We start from the raw sequence: 21,920 nt of genomic DNA on the forward strand, positions 1-21,920 counted from the left end.
TTCCTCCCACACTCCAAAGACGTGCGGGTTGGGTTGATTGGCCATGCTAAATTGTCCCTTAGTGTCAGGGGGATTAGCAGGATAGATTATGTGGGGTTGCGGGAATGGGGCCTTGGTGGGATTGTGGTCCGTGCAGACTCAATGGGCCAAATGGTCTTCTTCTGCACAGTATGAATTATATAAAGCGACAGGGTGCCTGGAGAATGAAGAGAGTTTAGTGTCAAAATTAATGATATTCCATCTGAATGTGGTGTATTTGTCCAACATGTAGTTCTGAACATGAAGCTGTTCACATTGTTCCATCTACACAGGGCGAGAGCTTCTGATAGTGACTGTCTATAATGTATTGGGAGAATGGCCATTGATTTCTGTACAAAGAACATTCCTGGCTTTACCTCCAATCAATTAAAATAAGCAAAAATATAAGGGCTGGGATTCCCACTCCCATTCTCGTTGGATGGGTTTAATAACGGGAATGGAAAATATAATGAGAAATCGCGTTTAACATTAGCATGAAAACTTGCCACAATTGGCCCTCTCCCCCATAGCGGGAGGCCACCTTTCCTTCCGTTCGATGTAGGGGATATCATTTAAATACACTTGCTTCTCATTATCAAGCCCATAATGCCAGAATCAAACCTCCCCCCCCAACTCCACCAAAAATCCACCCTGGTGTCTGCGCGGGTTTCCTCTGGGTGCTCCGGTTTCCTCCCACACTCCAAAGATGTGCAGGTCAGGTTGACTGGCCATGCTAAATGCCCCCTTGGTGTGAGGGGGATTAGCAGGGTAAGTACATGGGGATAGGGATTGTTGTCAGTGCAGGCTGGATGGGCCACATGGCCTCTTCCTGCACTGTAGAGATTCTATAATTCTATGCTGAGAACCAGCTAATCCGTTATTAGTGATGTTAGTTGAGGGTTAAGTATTGGTCAGAAGAGCAGAGATACCGTCTTGGCTCTTCTTCAAAATAGTGCAATGGAATATTCTACGACCCTCTGGAGGGGCTGGGAGATGGGGGCGTTGGGGGAGGGTTGGCGATGGTGTCTTTGTTTCACATCTCGTCGTGAGGGTAATGAGCAGCACCAGGCTCGAGGTGAGTTCAATTACCTTCTCGCACCTTGAGAATTCACGAGGAAGAAGGCCAGCTGGTACTTCTCCTCCTAGTCCGAAATGTACGGTAGCACAGTGGTTAGCACTGCTGCTTCACAGCTCCAAGGACCGGGTTTCGATTCCCAGCTTGGGTCACTGTCTGTGTGAAGTTTGCACATTCTCCCCATCTCTGCGTGGGTTTCCTCCAGATGCTCCGATTTCCTCCCACAGTCCAAAACTGTGTGGGTTAGGTTGATTGGCCGTGCTAAAATTGCCCCTTAGTGTCCCCAGATGCGTAAGTTAGAGGGATTAGCAGGTAACTGTGTGGGGATAAGAGGTAGGGCCTGGGTGGGATTGTGATTGGTGCAGACCCGATGGGCCAAATAGCCTTTTTCTGCACTGTCGGGTTTCTGTGATTCTATGAGGTACCGAGGCCAACTGTAAGACAGTCCTTGCAGAAAGCAGCCAACAATGCAACTAGCAATTGAACCCAAGACTCTCCTGATACTCGATTCAAATGTAAAAGGAAGAACTTGCATTGATTCTATGATTATTGATAGCTTCCACATCCACATAACATCCCTAAGTACCCATTGATTGCTTTTGAGGTATAGTAGGCAAGTACATCAGCTACCAAGGCCCTTTGAGCTCTGAGGAAAATGTACAAACTCTGCACAGACAGTCACCCAAGGCCAGAATCAAACCTGGATCCCTGGAGCTGTGAGGAAGCAGTGCTAACCACTGTATCACTGTGCTGCCCACAATTAGTGGGAGCTTGTTGAGTGCAATCTGTTGTATTTCCTGTAATTCAAAAGTACTCTATTAGCTGCAAAACTGGGTCATGAAAGCAGCTACTTAAATGCAATAATTCATTTTCTTTATTCAAAAAGACCAGAAGGATGGCACCTCATACCTTTGGAATGGACGACTGAGATGTATTAATTGCTTGGGCTTAGGAAATTGGGTGTGAACTGTTCAGAATGTTCTGATATGAATAGGCTAGCCTCAAGCAAATCAAACACAATTAAACCAACAATTGACAAATTAGATATGGCACCAACAATCAGCAAAGTTTCTGTGGTATTTGCCAAAGAGGAGGTGCTGTTCACAATGATATCGTGCACTCAACTGTTTAAACTCTAAATGTTTAGTTTTGTTAAGTAGAAAGAGTATTAACTGGAGTACAAAACCTCCCCATCTTCCGCAGTTTCTATTATTTATTTAGTAAGTTTCGAGACACCTTTTAAAGAATATTCTTATGCTCCCTGATAGACGTGACGGTAAATGCATTAAGTGCAGAACTGAGACTATAGGGAAAGAAGATCTTTATTGGTACAGGGTTGGGAATGAGCAAATCATATATTTCAAGTTTTCATCTTTCAGAAGGTAATAGATCTTATAGGAGACAGAAAGTTGGGACAGGAGGGACATTTTCAGGAAGGCAATCTTGCCTAGTCAGGGATCATTGCTGGGGCCACAATTATTTATAATATATATTAACGATGTGGGCGAGGGAAGTCATTATATTATTGCCAAGTTTGTGGATAACCAAAAAACAGATGGGAGGGCAAGTGGTGAGGATGGACAGCACGGTGGCACAGTGGTTAGCACTGCTGCCTCACAGTGTCAGGGACCCAGGTTCGATTCCTGGCTTGGGCCATCGTCAGTGCAGAGTCTGTACGTTCTCCCCATGTCTGTGTGGGTTTCCTCTGGGTGCTCCAGTTTCCACCCACAGTCTAAAGAAGTGCGGGTTAGGTCAATTGGTCATATTAAATTGGCCCTAGTGTCAGGGGAATTAGCGGGCTAAATATGCGGGGTTATGGCAATAGTGTCTGGGTGGGATTGTGGTCGGTACAGACTTGATTGGCTGAATGGCCTCCTTCTGTTGGGATTCTATGATGACATAAAGAGTCTACAGAGAAATGCAGACAAATTAAGTGAGAAGGCAAAAACCTGGCAGATGGAATATAATGTGGGAAAATCTGAAGTTATGCACTTACGTTGGGAGAATAAAGGAGCTAAATATTATTTAAATGGAGAAAGACAGCAGAAAGTTGCTGCTCAAAGGGATTTGGGATCCTTGTACATAAATCACAACAAGCAAGTGTGCAAGTTCAGCAGGGAATAGGGAAGGTAAATGGAATGTTGGCCTTTGTTTTCAAAGGAAATGGAGTATAAAAATAGGAAGTTTTGCTAAAACTATACAAGGCACTAGGTAGACCACAGCTGGGATATTGTGAACAGTTTTGGTCTCCTTATCTAAGGAAATATATATTGTCATTTGAGGCAGGCCAGAGAAGGTTCATTGGAGGGATTTTATTAGGAGGAGAGATTAAGTAGGTTGAACCTGTACTCACAGAATCATAAAATCCCTACACTGCAGAAGGCGGTCATTCAGCCCATTGAGTCTGATCACAATCCCACCCCGGCCCTATCCCTATAACCCCCATGCATTTATCCTAATTAGATCCACTGACACTGAGGGGCAAGTTAGCATGGCCAATCCACCTAACCTGCCCTCATTGGAGTTTAGAAAAATGGCAGGTGAACTTATTGAGATATACAGGATTCTCAAGCAGGGTTTACATGGCAGGATATATGCCAAGAGGCTGTTTCGCCTTGTGGGAGAACTTAGGACCAGAAGATATAGTCTCAGAATATAGGGTTTCCCATTTAAGACAGAGATGAGGAGGAATTATTTCTCTCAGAGGGCGGTGAGCCTGCGGAAATCTTTACCACAGAGGTTACGTATGTTCAAGGCTGAGACAGACGGATTTTTAATCAAGGAGATGAGGTGGGAAAGTGGAGTTCAGCACTATCATATCAGATCGGTCATGATCTCATTGAATAGCGGGGGAGACTTGATGGGCCAAACAGCCATTTTCTGCTCCTATGTTTTATGGTCTTAATGTTCCAGCTTAGAACGTTTACACCAACAAGCTATGTTTTCTGCCAATGTTATACTGTATTACTCCATGACATAACTGTGGATGACAGCGTTCCTAACTTTACTAATTGACCCTATGGTTAAAGTCTCCACTCATTAGTACAAAATAATCACAACAAAATAATTGGGACACACAGTGACAGCAGAGCAATAAAATAGAAGGAGCGCCGCAGTTAAGGTCGCAGACTACTATATGCTGCAGAAACATAGGCAATGATTGGAAAGGGATATACCGATATCTCCATGTCTAGGGCAACATCTTTAAGTGAATAGTTCCCAGTCGCTGCTTCTTCAAGGGCCCCACTGTTAACAATCCAAGCAAGAATTGATTTACATGATTAAATAAATCAAATCTCTGCACTCTTCAAGGTACACGGTGGCACAGTGGTTAGTACTGCTGCCTCACAGCTTCAAGGACCTGGGTTTGATTTCAGCCTTGATCACTGTCTGTGTGGAGTTTGCACATTTTCCCTGTGTCTCTGTGGGTTTCCGCTGGGTGCTCTGCTTTCCTCCCACAGTCCAAAGATGTGCTGGTCAGGTGGATTGTCCATGCTAAATTGCCCCTTAGTGTCCCAAGATATGTAGCTTAGATGGATTGGCCATGGGAAATGTGTGGGATATTGGTGCAAAAGGTTAAATCACACGGAATCAAGGGTGAACTAGCTAGGTGGATTCAGAACTGGTTTAACCATAGAAGACAGAGGGTAGTGGTGGAAAGGTATTTTGCTGAATGGAGGTCCGTGACTAGTAATGTTCCGCAGACCTCCACAAGGGGCAGCTCAGTGGTTAGAAGTGCTGCCTCACAGCAGCAGGGTCCCAGATTCAATTCCAGCCTCAGGTCACTGTCCGTGTGGAGTTTGCATATTCTCCCTGTGTCTATGTGGGTTTCCTCTGGGTGCTCCGGTTTCCTCCCAGAGTCCAAAGATTAGGTTGATTGGTCACGTTAAGTTGGCCCTTGGTGTCAGGGGGATTAGCAGGGTAAATGTGTGGGGTTATGGGAATAAGGCCTGGGTGGGATTGTAGTAGGTGCAGACTCAATGGGCTGAATGGCCCCATCAGTACTGTACGGATTCTATGATTCTATGATCAATGCTGGAACCTCTATTGTTTGTAATATATATAAATGACCTGGAAGAAAATGTAGCTGGTCTGATTAGCAAGTTTGCGGATGATACTAAGATTGCTGGAGTTGTGAATGGTGATGAAGATTGTCAGAGAATACAGCAATCTTTAGATCAAGTGGAAAATTGGGCAGAGAAATGCAGATGGAATTTAATCCGGAGAAATGTGAGGTGATGCACTTTGGTAGAACCAATTCAGGCGGGGGCTACAAAATAAATGGCTGAACCATCAGGAGCATAGACACACAGAGAGATGAACTTAGAACTTAGAATGACTACAGTACAGAAAAAGGCCACTCAGCCCATCGAGTCTGCACTGACCACAATCCCACCCAGGCCCTGCCCCCATATCATATTTACCCACTAGTCCCTCTAACCTACGCATCTCAGGACACTAAGAGCAATTTTAGCATGGCCAATCAACCTAAGCTGCACATCTTTGGACTGTCACTTGGTGCCAACCTGATGATCTCTTCTGCACTGTAGTGGTTCTATGATTGAACAAGAACAAAGGCTGTTAAATTTATAAGTTTTCTGGCAGGCTGAGGAACAGCATAGTGATGCCATTGCTTTTCTGTGTTGGTACAGACCAGTGCATCGAGGCAGGTGGCTTGTGGCAGCCATTTTTGTGACCATTTTGTGTTGGCGGGAGACACGGTGTTCACCAATAAGGAGACACATTAGGAGCAGCCCTTTCCAAAGCTCCTGAGCCACAAAATTCATTGAGGACAAATCAGCAATTACAAAACAGAAGCTAAATAGAAAAACAAAATACCACAGATGCTGGACGACATTTATGATGCCATTCCAGTTCTATTTTTTTTGTCATCGGCGACCCCCAGAATGTTGAGGGTGGAGGATTCAGCAATGATAATATCATCGAGTATGAAGGGGAGATGATTAAATGCTCTCTTATTCGAGGTGATCACATGTGTGGGGTGAATATTATGTGCCAATTACCCTCTCAAATCTGAAGCACTTCTTTGACATTGGTCCAGATTCGTGGCATTTCTAGCTTCCCCTGAAACTGATGAGAGCTTTGGCATTTTGTCCAATAGCAAATCAACATGGAAATCCTGCCACTTGGCATTGCACTCCAGGCTGTGCTGTAGACCCATTCCCAGAGCCAGTAACCAGTGGGATCAGCTGACCTCACTCTCACATTACTGTTAGAAATCCCACAAAAAGTTAAACCTTTTCATCTGGTGCAGTTGGGTTTTTAAATGTCAATTTGTGCAATAAATACTGCTGAACGACACATCAGATCCTGAGACAATACATATGATGGTACGGTGGCACAGTGGTTAGCACTGCTGCCTCACAGCAGCAGGGACCTAGGTTTGATTCCCAGCTTGGGTCACTCTCTGTATGCAGTCTGCACGTTCTCCCTGTGTCTGCATGGGTTTCCTACAGGTGCTCTGGTTTCCTCCCACAGTCTGAAGGATGTGCAGATTAGATGCATTGGTCCTGCTAAATTCTCCCCGAACAGGCATTGGAGTGTGATGGCTAGGGGATTTTCACAGTAACTTCATTGCGGTGTTAATGTAAGTCTAATTGTGACTATTAAATAAGCTTTAACTTTTAAAAGTCTCCATTAAAGTTGATTAATAGAATTTTAGACTAATTTATTCTTAAATACTATTTCTTACCAGTTTTTCAGCTTCTATCTTCACTTCATGTATATGTCCCAATCTTTATTTTGCTCAGTAAAATGTTTAAAAGGAGATTTGATTTCAGTATTTTCTTTTCCTGTTTGGCTGCCTGTGAGAATTCTTCAATGTGATTGGTCCACGTGCTAATATCAGTGCTGCTCCATGCTGGGACTTCTCGTTACAGAATGCCCAGCAAGGGGGTTGGGGGGGAGGGGGGCACAGGATTTGAGTCATGGGTTAAAATCCCATCAGGGCAGCTGGTGGAATGTAAGTTCAGTTAAAAATCTGGAATTATATAAGTGCCTTGATAATACTCATCATGAAACTGTCATTAATTGGTGTAAAAACCTATCTGGCTCACTAATACCCATTGGGCAAGGAAATACTACCATCTTTACCTGGTCTGGTCTACATGGCTCCCCAATGCAATGTGGTTGACCCTTAGTTGCATTCATAAATGGCTGAGCGAGCAGTTAGGGATGGGTAACGAATGCGGGCCTTCCCAGTAATACCTGCATCTCGTGAAAGAATAAATAAAAATACTAATGACATTTTTAATATATTAATTCAATGGATTTGGGCATCACTGGCTGGGCCAGCATTTATTGCCCATCTCTAATTGCTCTTGAGCTCAATAGCTTGCTCAGCCTTTTGAGAGGCCCTGATCTGGTATGATTTGTAGGCCAGGCCAGATGAGAGTGGCCGATTTCCTTTGTGAATCAGATGGATTCTTACAGAAATCGACGTGGTTTCATGATTATCATTCGATAGTCACTTCCAGGTTTCTACTGAATTCAAATTTCACCATCTACCATGATTGGATATGAACACTGTTCCCCAGCGCATTAAGCTGTGAGACGACACTATACCTTTAATAAATATAGTTGTGTCTTGTTTCTTGTGCAGGATTTATTTTATTTTAGCGATCAGTTCTATTACACAGTGCCGCTTTGTTTGTAATCAGTAGGTCTGTTGTTACTCAGCTGCATAATTGATTTTAATTGCTAAAATGCTTGTTTTAATCTGGGCTAATGCTGTTCTGTTATTTTGGTGCCTTCCCTTGGACTTTTTGAGTAGGGCTTTATTAATTTGATTGACAGGAAAAATCATGTAACTATGTGGAATTAGGCTTATACAGTGAAATCAAGTCAGTTGCTACTTGATATCTTTAGACAGAAATTATTTTAAGCATGTTCCTTTGCAGGATGTTTCAAGTAGGCCTTGGAAGTTATTGGCACTCTGATGTCTGTGACCCGTGTCCTTTATCGCTATTGAGGCAGTATAATTGATATGCTGTTAATCTTAATCTGGTCTAATGCAGGGTTCTAAGGTTTTACGGTCCTTTGGGGATTGCTGAGTAGAGCTTGATTTGGGGATGATCGACAGGCCAGGTGCTATGCCAGGGGACAGCTTTCTTTCCACAGAAAAGTCCAAATTTGTTTCATTTTTTCAGTTGTTGTTAGAAGCTGGTGGAAGAAGGCAGTGTGTCTCTCTCTCTCGATGTCTCTCCAGAGACTTGCTAAAAGTTCTAGGGCTGGGAAGCCTCATTTCAACATCCAAAGGACCAACTCACAGTAGGTGTATAAAAGCTACAAACCCAGCATCACATAAGCATGCTTGATTTTGTATCAAGTTTAGAAGCAGGGTGCTTGTCTGGTGAGATGGTGTTTGACTTGGAACAACAAAGATAGCTAGCTGTTAAAGCTTGTACTGTGTCATGTTTGAATCTTGTAACTGGTAAAAGTTATGCTAATTCTTTTTATTATATTTTAACTGTGTTCTTAAATAAACTTTGATAAAAACTTCACTTGAATCAAAACTGGAGTGAAACTGGAGCAGGAATGTGTACTACCTGCAAGATGCACTGCAGCAATTCGCCAAAGGTCCTTAAACAGCATTTTTCAAACCACGGCCACTTTCATCTAGAAGGACAAGGGCAGCAGATACATGGGAACACCATCATCTGCAAGTTCCCCTCCAAGCCACTCACCATCCTAACATGGAAATACATCATCGTTGCTTCACAGTTGCTGGGTCAAATTCCTGGAATTCCCTCCCTAATGGCAATATGGGTTAACCCACAGAACATGGACTACAGTGATTCAAGAAGGCAGCTCACCACCACCTTCTCAAAGGTAACTTGAAATGGTCAATAAATGCTGGCCAGCCAGCGATGCCCATGTCCCATGAATGAATTAAAAAAAACACCTTGTGTTTAACTATACCAAAATCAAATGTAAAATCTAGGGAGTCTAGGCTATCCTCATAAAACACCTTGGAGTTTCTGGCCTTAACACTGTCCAGAGCGGTTAAAAGGCCAGAAATCTAGCATCTTTGTAAGCCTTTTTTTTGTGCTAATTTATTCTCGAGGGATCTATATCTGTGGGGCTATTGCTTACATTGGAACTCTAGAGATAGTTAACTGTTAAGAATTATACCTTGTCATGCTCAAGTATTTTCAACTGGTAAGAAAATTAAGCTAATTCTTTTTGTTATATTTTAACTCTTGTTAAATAAAGTTTGTTTTAATGAAAGCTTCCAAGTGGGTCATTCGGATCACATCAGGCATCTAGAGATGGCAATAAATGTTGGCCAGCCAGCAATGCCCATGTCCCATGAATGAATTAAAAAAAATCACTCATACCTGCCCTAATGCCAAAATCAAACAGTTGGGGTCTAAGCTAACTTTATAACATAATTGGCATTTCTGATCTGGTTGGGGGAATCCAGAATTAGAAGTCATAGTTTGAGGATAACGGGTAAACCTTTTAAGACTGAGGCAAGGAGAAATTTGCAAATAGGCTTACATTAACAATGCAATGAACTTACTGTGAAAATCCCCTGGTCGCCACACTCCAGCGGCTATTTGGGCACACTGAGGGAGAATTTAGCATGGCCAATGCACCCTAACCAGCACGTCTTTTGGACTGTGGGAGGAAACCGGAGCACCCAGAGGAAACCCATGCAGACACAGGGAGAACATGCAAACTTCATACAGACTTGACCCAAGCTGGGAATTGAACCCAGGTCCCTGGCATTATGAGGCAGTAGTGCTAATTGCTGTGCCGCGATGACAGAATGTAGTTGAGCAAAATGTTTCCTGATTTCAAGAAGAAATAGATATAACTCTTGGGGCTAAAGGGATCAAGGGATATGGGAAGAAAGGCAGGGGGTGGGGGGGGGTGATCAGAATATTGAATTTGATGATCAGCCATGATCAAGGTGAATGGTGGAGCAGGCTCGAAGGGCCGAATGGCCTATTCTTGCTTCTAGTTTCTATGGTTCCTAAGACCTGGGTTTCTGGATTACTAGTCGAGCAACAATATCACTATGCCACCACCCGTTCCTGCTCTGCTTTATCTCCTCTACGTGAGACATGGAAGCACTAATCACTCTTTAAAGTCTTTGGGCAGAAATGGTTCGCTGGAGTCCTGTTGGGGAACTCTGAAAATAGGAAAAAAGCACATACGCAAATTGTTTTAAAACACACATTGTTTAGTTTATAAAAAGTTTATTTATTTATTAGTCACAAGGAGGCTTACATTCACACTGCAGTGAAATTAGTGTGAAAATCCCCTAGTTGGCACACTTTGGTGCCTGTTTGGGTAGACTGAGGGGGAATTTACCATGGCCAATGCACCTAAACAGCACGTCTTGTGGACTCTGGGAGGGAACCGGAACACCCGGAGGAAACCCATGCAGACACGGGGAGAACATGCAGATTCCATACACAGAGTGACCCAAGCTGGGATTTGAACCCGGGTCCCTGGCACTGAGAGGCAGCTGTGCTAACCACTGTGCCAACCTCCCTCTATTGTACATTTATATTGTAAAGTGACAGTTATGCCTCTGCATTAATGATCAGACCGCACCATGTTTTCTTTGATAAACTTTATTGCCTTTAGTTTCTATCACAGTATCATGGGCAGTACCATACAATTTGGCAGCAATATTACAGAACCAAAGGGATCAAACTTTGTTTCTTTCTGGAACTCAACTGTCAAAAACAAAAACTAATAGCATGAAAGATCCACAGCAGAATCATTTCTTTCACATCCAAATATCTTGCTGCATGTTCAAGTAGCACATTATTCATAAAGACATCTGTATATACAAGTGAATCAAGTCAAAATGTTTTAAAATATATATTATATATAGATATAAACTGGAGCAAAAAGTCAAAGTTGGTACCCTTTTTTACTTATCGATCTGCCAAGCACTTATTGAAAACTAAAATCAAAAACTAGCACAGGGTTTAACTTATTAAACTTTATTGGTGTTTCTCTCTTTTGCCCCTCTGCCAAGAAAAGAAAAATCATTGACATTATTTTTCTCAAAAAAAAATTTGGCCTTCACTCAAGTGGTAGCTGATGGAGCAGCAGTAAGTGTGCTGTCTGCCACTCCAGTCTGCATGCCACAGTTGTGATGAATTTTGCTGGCTCTCGCTCCAAACAGCCTTCCTGTGAGGACTACCAGATGCTGCGTTCATCAGCTTAAGAGGTGGCTTTACTCTGCCGAGTCTGCTTGGCGATGGCCAATGGAAGCTCGAAAGTCCTAACCTCCCCTACCCTTGGCCTCAGAGACATTCTCAGGTCAGTGCCACACTGGGAAGGAGGACAATGTAAAAGGAAAAGAAGGGCTCATTTCTCTAATACACCATGGTACCTACATCACCGAGGCCCACGTAGCAGAGAAGTATGTTGCATAGCACTTTGAAAATCAACCTTTGTAAATTAGTCAACAAATACATTCTTCCAATTTACATTCGTCTGAAAATGTAGATGTGCGTAGTATTAACAACGTGACTTAATGTTCATGTATGTATGCACACCCATATGCTCTCAGTTGAATGATTCCTAACATATAGAAACTAGTGTTAGATAAAACAGTAAGAAAATATTAGTATTAGGACTAAATGGAATGAATGTTTGGCTTGTTAGGTTCTGTCCATTTTAGTATATTTGCGATTTTGAATTTAAGTCATCTGACAGTATCAAGCACTCTGGGCCAAGTGCTATGACAACATTGTACAATGTCTAAAAGTGTTTGTGTGTGGAAGGGTTGTGCTCGAGCTTGTGGTATCAGTGGTGAAATTCATTGCTACTCCTTATAGCTGCCAGGGAGCAAATCCCACCATAATCGTTGGAAACTGAAGAAAAACCAAGGTCTAATGTATTCCACTCTTTGCTGACACAGCAAAGGCAATCCATTTACCTTCACTCCACCACCTCTCTCTCTCACAATGCATGTTAGTAGCGACAGGAGATATATATCTAGGACAAACTGTACAAAGAATTCAGCCCAACCTCAGGAGATCCCAGAAAAGCTTTAGATTTCTGCTTGGGTGCGTCATGGAGGCTTCTTGCTGTTAACATTCTGTCTGAAATGAGGTTAACCTCACTCTCCACTCGAAGAAAACTCTGCCTGAGAGCGCGGCCAAGTAAAACCAGGGATATTTGAGCAGTGTTGATCATGGTTGACATGAGGGAATACTGAGGGACAAGTCAGGAGAAAAGGCCAAGGCAGACTTTGTTTCAAAACAGCAAAGCCACATACACATATCGTGAAGATAAGCCTCAGACCACTTCCCTTCAACATTAAGCTGAGAGATATCATATAGGTGCCAATTATGTTTAATTTGCTTCCTATCTCCCCATCATGACCTTAACAGGTTCTTCGGAAAGGTCAAGCAATGTGTGATGGGCTACCTCAGCACCGCAGTGCTGACTATCAGTAGAACTAGAATCATAGAATCCCCACAGTGGAAGAGGAGGCCACTCGGCCCATCAAGTCTGCATCGACAACAATTCCACCCAGGCACGATTCCTGTAACCCCTTATATTTACCCTGCTAATCCCCCTGACACTCGGGTGAATTTAGCATGGCCAATCCACTTAACCCGCACACCTTTGGACTGTGGAAGGAAACTGGAGCACCCAGAGGACATCCACGCAGACACAGGGAGAACGTGCAAACTCCACACAGCCACTGACTTGAGGCCAGAAGTAGTCCCTGTGAGGCAGCAGTGCTAACCACCATGCTGCCCAAGTTGTGATTCATATCGGATCACAAGCAAGTTGTGCAAATCAGTTGTCCACTGATGCAGGAAGTTGAGGGCAAAGTGTTCTTCCCATTGCTGGGTTGTTTGGGTTCAGTGGCCTTCACCCATTGATACGCCCATGGAGAGCAAAACATGGTAATCACGGGGATTCACTGGGTGGATGGGGGACTCTCCTGGTCAAATACTGACATAAGAACATTAGACCATAAGAAATAGGAGCAGGAGTAGGCCATCTAGCCCTTCGAGCCTGCCCCGCCATTCAATAAGATCATGGCTGATCTGTCGTGGCTCAGTTCCACTTTCCCGCCCTCTCCCCATAACCCTTAATCCCCTCTCTTATCAAGAACCCATCAACCCGCTTCATGAGCAAAAGAAAAAGGAAGTACAGAAAGGAATGGTAATTCCTAGATAAGAGAATGCCGGACAATTGGAAACCCTACACCAAACGCTTAGAAAGAAACAAATTAAAACCAGGAAAAGCATTCAATCGGATTATCACAATTGGTTCAGTTGCAAAACTTGATGTTTGATATTATACAATTCGATTCAGCTGAACATAGAATAATAGAATACCCATTCGGCCCATCAGGCCTATACTGACCACAATCCCACCCAGCCCCTCTTCCCATAACCCCAGATATTTATCCTGCTAACCTCCCTGGCACTAGGGTCAATTTAGTATAGCCAATCAACCTAATCCGCACAGCTTTGGACTGTGGGAGGAACTGGAGCACCCGGAGGAAACCCACGCAGACACAGGGAGAATGTGTAAACTCCACACAGACAGTGACCTGAGGCCGGAATCGAACCCGGGTCCTTGGAGCTGTGAGGCAGCAGTGCTAACCGCCGTGCCGCCCAAAACATATTACAGGTGTCCAGTTACTATTTTCCTCGAGCTTTAATATGGAGTCAGCCACAAATCAAAAATAGCTCAAGCACCCGACAGATCAAGTAAAGCAGAAAGATCAAGGCAAAATACTGCGGATGCTGGAATCTGGAATAAAATCAGAAAATGCTGGAAAATCTCAGCAGATCTGACAGCATCTGTGGAGAGAGAATACAGCCAACGTTTCGAATCTGGATTACCCCTCATCAGAGCTCTGGTGGGTCGAAGGAAAGGGTTACTCAGCCTCAGCTCTAACAAAGGGTCACCCTGACTTGAAACATTGGTTCGATTCTCTCTCCACAGATGCTGTCAGACCTGCTGAGATCTTCCAGCATTTTCTCTTATTGTGGTTGAAGTAAAGCAGAAACACTAATTGAAAGCGATACTGATAAACACTAAGGGAAAGAAATAAAATATGTTGAGGCAGTAACTATCACCATTTTAACCTTTCTGTTAAACCCCGTGGACAAGGGGAGCTTTTACGTACTGGGTGGAGTTTTTCGGCTCTGTGGCAGTGTAAGGAGATTTGGCTGAGCACCAAATTCTCCATCCTCGCTTGTGGCGGTGGTGGGGCGTGATCCACTACGCAGATCATTCCTGGACACAAGTGATTAGTTGCTGAGTGGCCGTCTTCACTGTTTGAGATTTTCTCCCTCCTGATGCAACCTTCGATTCGAATAAAAGCCCTTTGATCTTTAAGGACGGCTTGGAGAAATTTACACAAGATATCGGATTGCACGTGATACCATTTAAAAAAAAAAAATTTTAAAATCATTCTCAATTTAGTTATGTGCAAAGCTGAGAGGTGTAAAATGAAAGGCAATGGGTGGGATTTTTCAGCCTCATTTGACCTGAAGCCATAAAATCCCGCTTGAGGTCCGCCCCTCACCTGCTCCAATTCCCGTGGTGGGTGGGACGGTAACATTCCAGTCAATGTATAAGCTCAAGCCTGTATTTTAGAGTTATTAAGTACTTGCTCCTTTACACACTAGTGCATGCAGAAATATACAATTCATATGAAGTATTTTACGGCAAAGAAAAACTCTACGATTCACACCTAATGACTGATCATCGTCTGAACATGGCCTGAGTAAGCTGCTGAGTTCCTCCTGCTATCTGAATGACTGCCTCACTTCAGTTAGTTCACCCACAACCCACTGACAGCAGATCGGTAAGGTATTGAGCGGCAACTCAAGTATCTGCACTGCTCACCTTCTGAGTTGGAAGCATAATTGGCCTCTCTCTTCATCCCATCTTCTCCAAATGTTCAAAGTCAAACCTACCCATTAACCCAAACGTAAACTTATCTTTTGACCCTTCGCTCCACCTCTCAATTCCATGCACCCAACATAGGTGATCAAGATTTGGGTTCCCACACTATAAACTGACCACTAGCTGCCAACTCTCTCCTCCCATCGAGTTGGCTATGGTAACATGGCTGAGATAGGTAACTCAGCAGAGGTTGGGGTTCAGGCGGGTGTGGGACACCATCTCCCAGCAGTAACAGGGGTGTATATGCTGCTGATGTGTACCCCATTAAACCTGCCTGCGTGATGATTAAAGAACAAAGAACAATACAGCACAGGAACAGGCCCTTCAAGCCTGCACCAATCATGTGTTCCTAACTAGACCATCCGTTTGTATCCCTCTATTCCCAGTCTGTTCATGTGGCTATCTAGATAAGTCTTAAAGGATTTTAGCGTGTGTGCCTCAACCCACCTTGCTTGGTAGTGCATTCCAGGCCCCCACCACCCTCTGTATAAAAAACGTCCCCCGCATATCAGTATTGAACCTTACCCCGCCTTACCTTGAACTTGTGACCCCTTGTGTTTGTCATTTCTGACCTGGGAAAAAGCTTCCAACTGTTCACCCTATCTATGTCCTTCATAATTTTATGAACTTCTATTAGCTTGCCCCTAAACCTCTGTCTTTCCAGGGAGAACAACCCTAGTTTACTCAATCTCACCTCATAGCTAAGAGCCTCCATACCAGGCAACATCCTGGTAAACCTTTTCTGTACTCCCTCCAAAGCCTCTACATCCTTCTGGCAGTGTGGCGACCAGAACTGGACGCAGTATTCCAAATGTGGCCTAACCAACAATCTATATAACTGCAAATGGGTTCTTTCTTCCCAACACATAGGGTGGAATTCTCTGGCCATACGAGCCCCAAGACCGGAAATTCCCACTCAAACTCAGTAAACTTTTGAACAGTTTGCCGAATCTTCTCTTGCCTGCTGTGATTCCTGCAGTTGGCAAGACAGGAGAATTTTGGCCTATATTTTGCGCTTAACCCTACTAAAATAAAACTGTACCACTATTCAAAGCTACACAAACATGTGGGCTGCAACTCAAAACATGGTGAGGACAAATTGCCCTGTACCGTCCCAATATACGCAATTGACAATCAGTAACATATGTCTGACTTATTGCACAGGATGCCACCGCACAGTATATACCATGCCCCAAGTACCTCATTAATGCCCGTCTCACCAATACAAAAACTCCCTCTTCTGCTCGTCATTTGGTAGTTTAACTTTCCCTAGTTCGTGCACGGGTTAACACATTTTTCTGAGTGTGGCATTTTCAAATGTTCAACATAAAAGGGTAAACAATCCCACTAAAACTGTGCAGACGAATTTTATGTCAAAATATTAACCCGTGTGCTACCAGGGAATATTAAACCAAAGACAAGCAACCAACATTAAAATGATCAAATGGGAAAAATATCTTCATCCACTTGTGTCACGGAGCAAGAAGACAGATTCCACAAATTTAAGTACTTTAAGATTTCTATGGAAATTCCTGAAAAATAACCTCAAAATTTGGGCTTACTGTCTGTTCTCTGTAAAATTACCTAGAATCCCTACAGTGCAGAAGGAGGCCATTTGGCCCATCAAGTCTGCACTGACCACAATCCCACCCAGGCCCTATTCCTGTAACCCACATATTTACCCTACCAATCCCCCTGACGCTAAGGGGCATTTGGCACGGCCAATCAACCTAACCCCCACATTTTTGGATTGTAGGAGGAAACCGGAGCACCCGGAGGAAACCCACGCAGACAATGCACAAACTCTGCACAGCGGTGACCCAAGCCAGGAATCGAACCCGGGTCCCTGGTGCTACGAGGCAGCCGTGCTAACCACTGTGCCGTCCTGTACAGTTTGCCATTTCCGCAGGTTTGCAGCACCCTGCAATTTATTTTGGCTATTTTCTCTCAAAAGCAACCCTGATTCGACTGACAAAGGTTACAGAGAAGGAGATAAAAATGTGGGTGCTGTAACATGGCCTTCACAGTCTGGGTCTTTATCTAACATTAGCTGTTACCGTAATCTTGGGAGTGTTTGAGATGTCCAGTTTTCACAGATAGGCCCAAATGATGCATTTTTTATTCCTCTGAGCCCTGACTGTTGGGGGGGGACGTGTTTAACTAAACAACGCTTGTCAGAGAGAGAGGGGAAAAAATTCAGAAACCTTAAAAACTGACGGCAGTTCTCGCTGGAGTTAATAAACCTATCCAACGATGAATGGAAATGAGATAAGCCAAGAATTTAAATGCATCAGTTAAAATATTAAAATAACATTCTCCCGGTTCTGCCTACAAATTCCACAGCGAGCCCATCAGTTCTGATCCAAGTTGCACAGATTAGAACGGATAATGTGTGCCAACTTGAAAAGCCCAAGCTTCCAATCTTTCCCTTGCCACTCGACTCAATTAATTAACACCGCCACGCTGCTTCCTATTTCAGTCACTGCACTCTGTAAACATAATTCAGTGTACAAAAGCCCCTTGGACACATTTCTAAGACTTCTAAGGCAGACACGGCAAAGTTCCTTTCCTTTATTTGCCATTCCCAGGCTTTTATCCACTTTAAAGAGAGAGAGAACTGCAACCACCTTAGGAGAAGATGGTGTTCTCATCACAACAGAACCAAAAAGATTTCCGAATAACTTAACGCAGCCTTAGTGCACCCGTTTCGCCAGTATATTTATATACAGTGACAAACAATTTACACTCAGCTTAATCCTTTATTTTTCCACCAACCTGTGCAGTCTTACCACTGGAAACACTGTTTTAAGTGTCTAAATCTGTCACTCAGAATCCACTCAAGAACTAAGGGGAAAAAAATCATGTACTTATAAGACAGGCTAGAAAAAAATAAATAAATATCACCCCTGCAAATGCCCAAACTAACCTGCAGATCACTCTTCAGCAGCCATTCTGAGGTTTTGGGCGGGATTTTCCAGCTGCATTCGCCCCAAAACCGGAAAATCCCGCCCGAGATCAACGGACCTTTGCATGGTCCGCATCCCCCCTCCCTCAGGATGGGAAAATTCCCCCCATTTCCTCTCACGGTTCCACTGCCGGGGATGGCTTATTGGGAACGTACCGTGGGATGTGCCCAGACATCCCCATAATTCAACGCTGATAACAACTATTGCACTGTCTCATCATTCAGAGCATTTCTCAGCTATTTTGTCTTTTCCCTCGAGAACAAGATGAAAAACACCTGCATTAGAATCTGCTCAACGCCACCAGCCTGAGCAGCTTGCACTCTCTCAGCAACCCTGCTGATGAAAGAAGCCATGTTGTTTGTGAAAGGTTTTGTGTTGCTCGCGTGTTTGGCATCGGCACTGGTGCTGTCAGTCGCAGTCCAACCTCAAGTGCATGCACAAAGCTTCACAGGCCTTCATAAGAGGCACATTCCACTTACGTGGACCTAAACTGAAGTGATTGGGAGCTAGGACCTAGCTAGGTTTCCCCTTCCTTAGCTGCTAGGTTGTTGAGACTAATTGGATCACCTCTATTACCCACTCATTAACCAGAGGCTGAAGGTTGGACCTTGGTGCTTGTGTTGGTCAGTTCTCCATGAGATACCAATTGGACAACTATAGCAATGCAACATTGCACTTTACATCATGTGTAACAACTCCCGAGTGTACCAATGGTCTTATAGCGGATCACACCACCAATACAAGTTTTTTTTCCAACATCAGTTCCAAATAACATCAGGACAAACATACATTCATACACCAACGGGCTGTGTAGCTTTCAAAAGTCCACAGATGTTGAGATGAGTATGATTCCGCTACTCAACTGTGAGGGTTCAGCCAATGTTGTCCTCACCCCCATCTCTGCATCCATATACTTTCCAGCGGCGATCACTATCCAATAATAAAAAGCACAAGGTTCAGAGCCAGGCAATGTTGAAGCCAATCATGGCCCTTCTAAAGCCCCAATTCTTAAAGACAAGTGAAAAGAATCCAAGAAATTGTTTTGACAGCGGCAGCAAATGTTGTAATCAGTAATGAAGATTCTAGATGGTTCTACATTGACATAATGAATGGACAAACAGACTGGCTTCTGAGAGAGAACAAGAGAGAGTGTGTGAGAGAGAGAGACTGAGAAAGAGTGAGAGTCAGACAGCGAGTGAGTGAGAGCGAGTGAGAACGAGAGAGGGAGCGAGTGAGACAGTGAGTGAGTGTGAGAGAGTGAGAGTGCAAGAACGAGAGAGAGTGCAACAGAGAAGTGCGACAGAGAGTGCGAGTGTGAGAATGAAAGCAAATGAGAGTGAGAGAGACTGTGAGCATGAGAGCAAGCTAGACAGAGTGAGAGGGGTGCGTATGCAGTGTGCCCACAGGGTAAAGACCTACTGATGACCAGCTACACTTCTGCAGCTGAGAGTCCTGTACCAGCAGGGATGCTGTGACCCTGAGGAGGATATTATCATCTGGCAGGCAGGGTTGACATGGCCGTTGCCTCTCCAGGTCTAATCTGCTCAAATAGGGTAGACCTGGCTGGTTGCCATTTCACGAAGATTAATTCACGCAAGACTTTACGCTGTTTCATTTTCTCCTGCGCGAGTTATGTCTGCAAAGAATTCATTCAACATTACGTCATTTCATTGTCGAAGGAGAAAAGTAAGGAAGTGTTCTCGTTGTTCCTGTGCCCTGCTCGGTGGTTTGGGATTGACTGTTCCCTGGTCTGTCTGGCCTCAGTCACTGCTGTGGTTACACTTCTCTTCTCATACTTTGAGATTAGATTGTCCTCATCTCCCGGTTTATCCAGATCGGATTCCTCGATGTTGGACATCTGTTGATCCCCGGCCTCACCTGAGTCCACAGTTTGGAGCGGGATTAGTTCGGATGGGTGCTTCTCAGCTTCACGCAAGGTTTGATAAGGTCCATGGCTGGAGGTATTACACAGCAAACGGAACTCAAACTCTTTCTTAGAGTAGAAGATAACTTCCAGTGTGTAATAAATAGACCAGAAGACCGTGAAACAGCCCAGCAGCAGCAACATCTGAGAAAAGAAACATATTTTGCATTTAATCATCTCTTGTTTCCCCTTTTTCATTCCCTTAGCTTGTGACTTAGATATATTCTTAAACAGATGTTGAAGGATAAAGAGTCTTTAACTGCATACATCTCTTTGTATTAGCTGAGTTCAGCTCAATACACTGCACCAGACAGAAGCCCCACAGGAAATCCCCGTACATCGACAGTGCAGAAGGAGGCCATTCGGCCCATTCAGTCTGCACTATTCTCTGGCAGAGTACCTTACCCAGGCCCTCTCCCCCAGTCCCATTCCCAAAACCCTGCATATGGCAACCTGGTGGCACAGGAAGTTAGGAATAACATTCTTGTAAAAGGACAAACATGAACTCAACTTGGTCGAGCTGACCTCTAATTTCCGTGTTATAATTTCTATGTAATTCTGCACAAGGCTGACCCTGCCCCAATCCGAAGCTCACACACTTGTAACTTATGGTGGCATGGTGGCACACTGGGTAGCACTGCTGCCTCACAGCGCCAGGGACCCGGGTTCAATTCGGCTTGGGTGACTGTGTGGAGACTGCATGTTCTCCCCGTGTCTGTGTGGGTTTCCACCGGGTGCTCCGATTTCCTCCCACAGTCTTAAAGATGTGCTGGTTAGATGCATTGGCCATGCTAAATTCTCCCTCAGTGTACCCAAACAGATGCCGGAATGTGATGACCAGGAGATTTTCACAGTAACTTCATTGCAGTGTTAATGTAAACTGACTTGTGACTAATAAAGAAACTTTAACTTTTTATTTAAGGTTTGGTCACGTAAATTACATTGTTATGGGAAAGAAGTGATTGGTATTCATTGTCAGCCAGAAATAGGGGATGGCTGGGACACTGGGTTGCTGGGAGGAGAGCTGAGAGACTGAACAAGTCTCTCAATAAAGAAAAGCTCTATCTCCTGTTCTGGGCTTCACCAGCTTGGATCCTGTTAACATACTTCCCAATAGTGTTACTACCCAGTGATCAGGGCAGGAAACTCGGGAATCTTTTGTCCCTTCACTCGATCAGGGCACTCCTGGAGCTCTCCTATGCGTATCTGAGTCTTCTGTGTCAGGTATTTGCACTGGAGAGAGTGCAGCAAAGGTTCACTAGACTCGTTCCTGGAATGAGGGGGATTGCTTTATGAGGCGAGATTGAGTAGACTAAGGACATGATCTTACAACCTTGTCCTGCCAAACTTTCGGTGATGCTCTTTTGAAGAGTGGCTGTAAACTTGATGGGCTGAATGGCCTCCGTCTGCACTGTAAGGATTCTATGAAAAGATACTTGGATCTGGAGTGCTGTAATCTGTAATCCAGGTGCTGGAAGGTGGGATTAGAATAGGAGACAAGTTTTTTATAGCCTGTGCAGACACAATGGGCTGAATGGCCTCTTTCTGCACATTTCTATGGTTTTATGGGCCATGATCTTATCCAATTGTAGAGGGGGCTCCGGCTCCTGATTTGTAAATGTGTTCCGTCTAATCCCTTTCCCGTTCCATTGCATATTTGCCATACTCAGCAAGTAGCTGGGGGATTGTTCTGAAAAAATACAAAAGTACAGGCAGCACCGACTGTTTTTTTTCATTCATTTGTGGGCCATGGGCATCGCTGGCTGGCCAGCATTTATTGCCCATCCCGTTTCCCTTGTTCAGAGGGCAGTTGAGGGTCAACCACATTGCTGTGGTTCTGGAGTCACATGTAGGCCAGACCAGGTAAGGACTGCAGATTTCCTTCCCTAAAGGACAGATGGGTTTTTCTGACAATTGACAATGGTTTCATTGGCCATCAGTAGATTCTTAATTCCAGATTTTCTTTTATTGAATTCAAATTCCACTATCTGTAGTGGCGGGA

General features: G+C 44.1%; 1 protein-coding gene across 2 annotated transcripts in view; it reads right to left on the bottom strand.

Moving 5' to 3' along the window:
* Window positions 1-19,030: 19,030 nt before the first annotated feature.
* pcsk7 (proprotein convertase subtilisin/kexin type 7) overlaps window positions 19,031-21,920 on the bottom strand; it is a 234,248-nt gene continuing 231,358 nt past the window's right edge. For both annotated transcript variants that reach the window (XM_080214647.1, XM_080214648.1), the window contains exon 16: window positions 19,031-20,062. In XM_080214647.1, coding sequence (XP_080070773.1) covers window positions 19,652-20,062 — 411 coding nt within the window. In that variant the 3' untranslated portion in view covers window positions 19,031-19,651. The remainder of the gene's footprint in view (window positions 20,063-21,920) is intronic.

Source organism: Carcharhinus amblyrhynchos, chromosome 29, assembly GCF_965287045.1.
Source record: "Carcharhinus amblyrhynchos chromosome 29, sCarAmb.v2.hapA, whole genome shotgun sequence".
Taxonomy (NCBI): domain Eukaryota; kingdom Metazoa; phylum Chordata; class Chondrichthyes; order Carcharhiniformes; family Carcharhinidae; genus Carcharhinus; species Carcharhinus amblyrhynchos.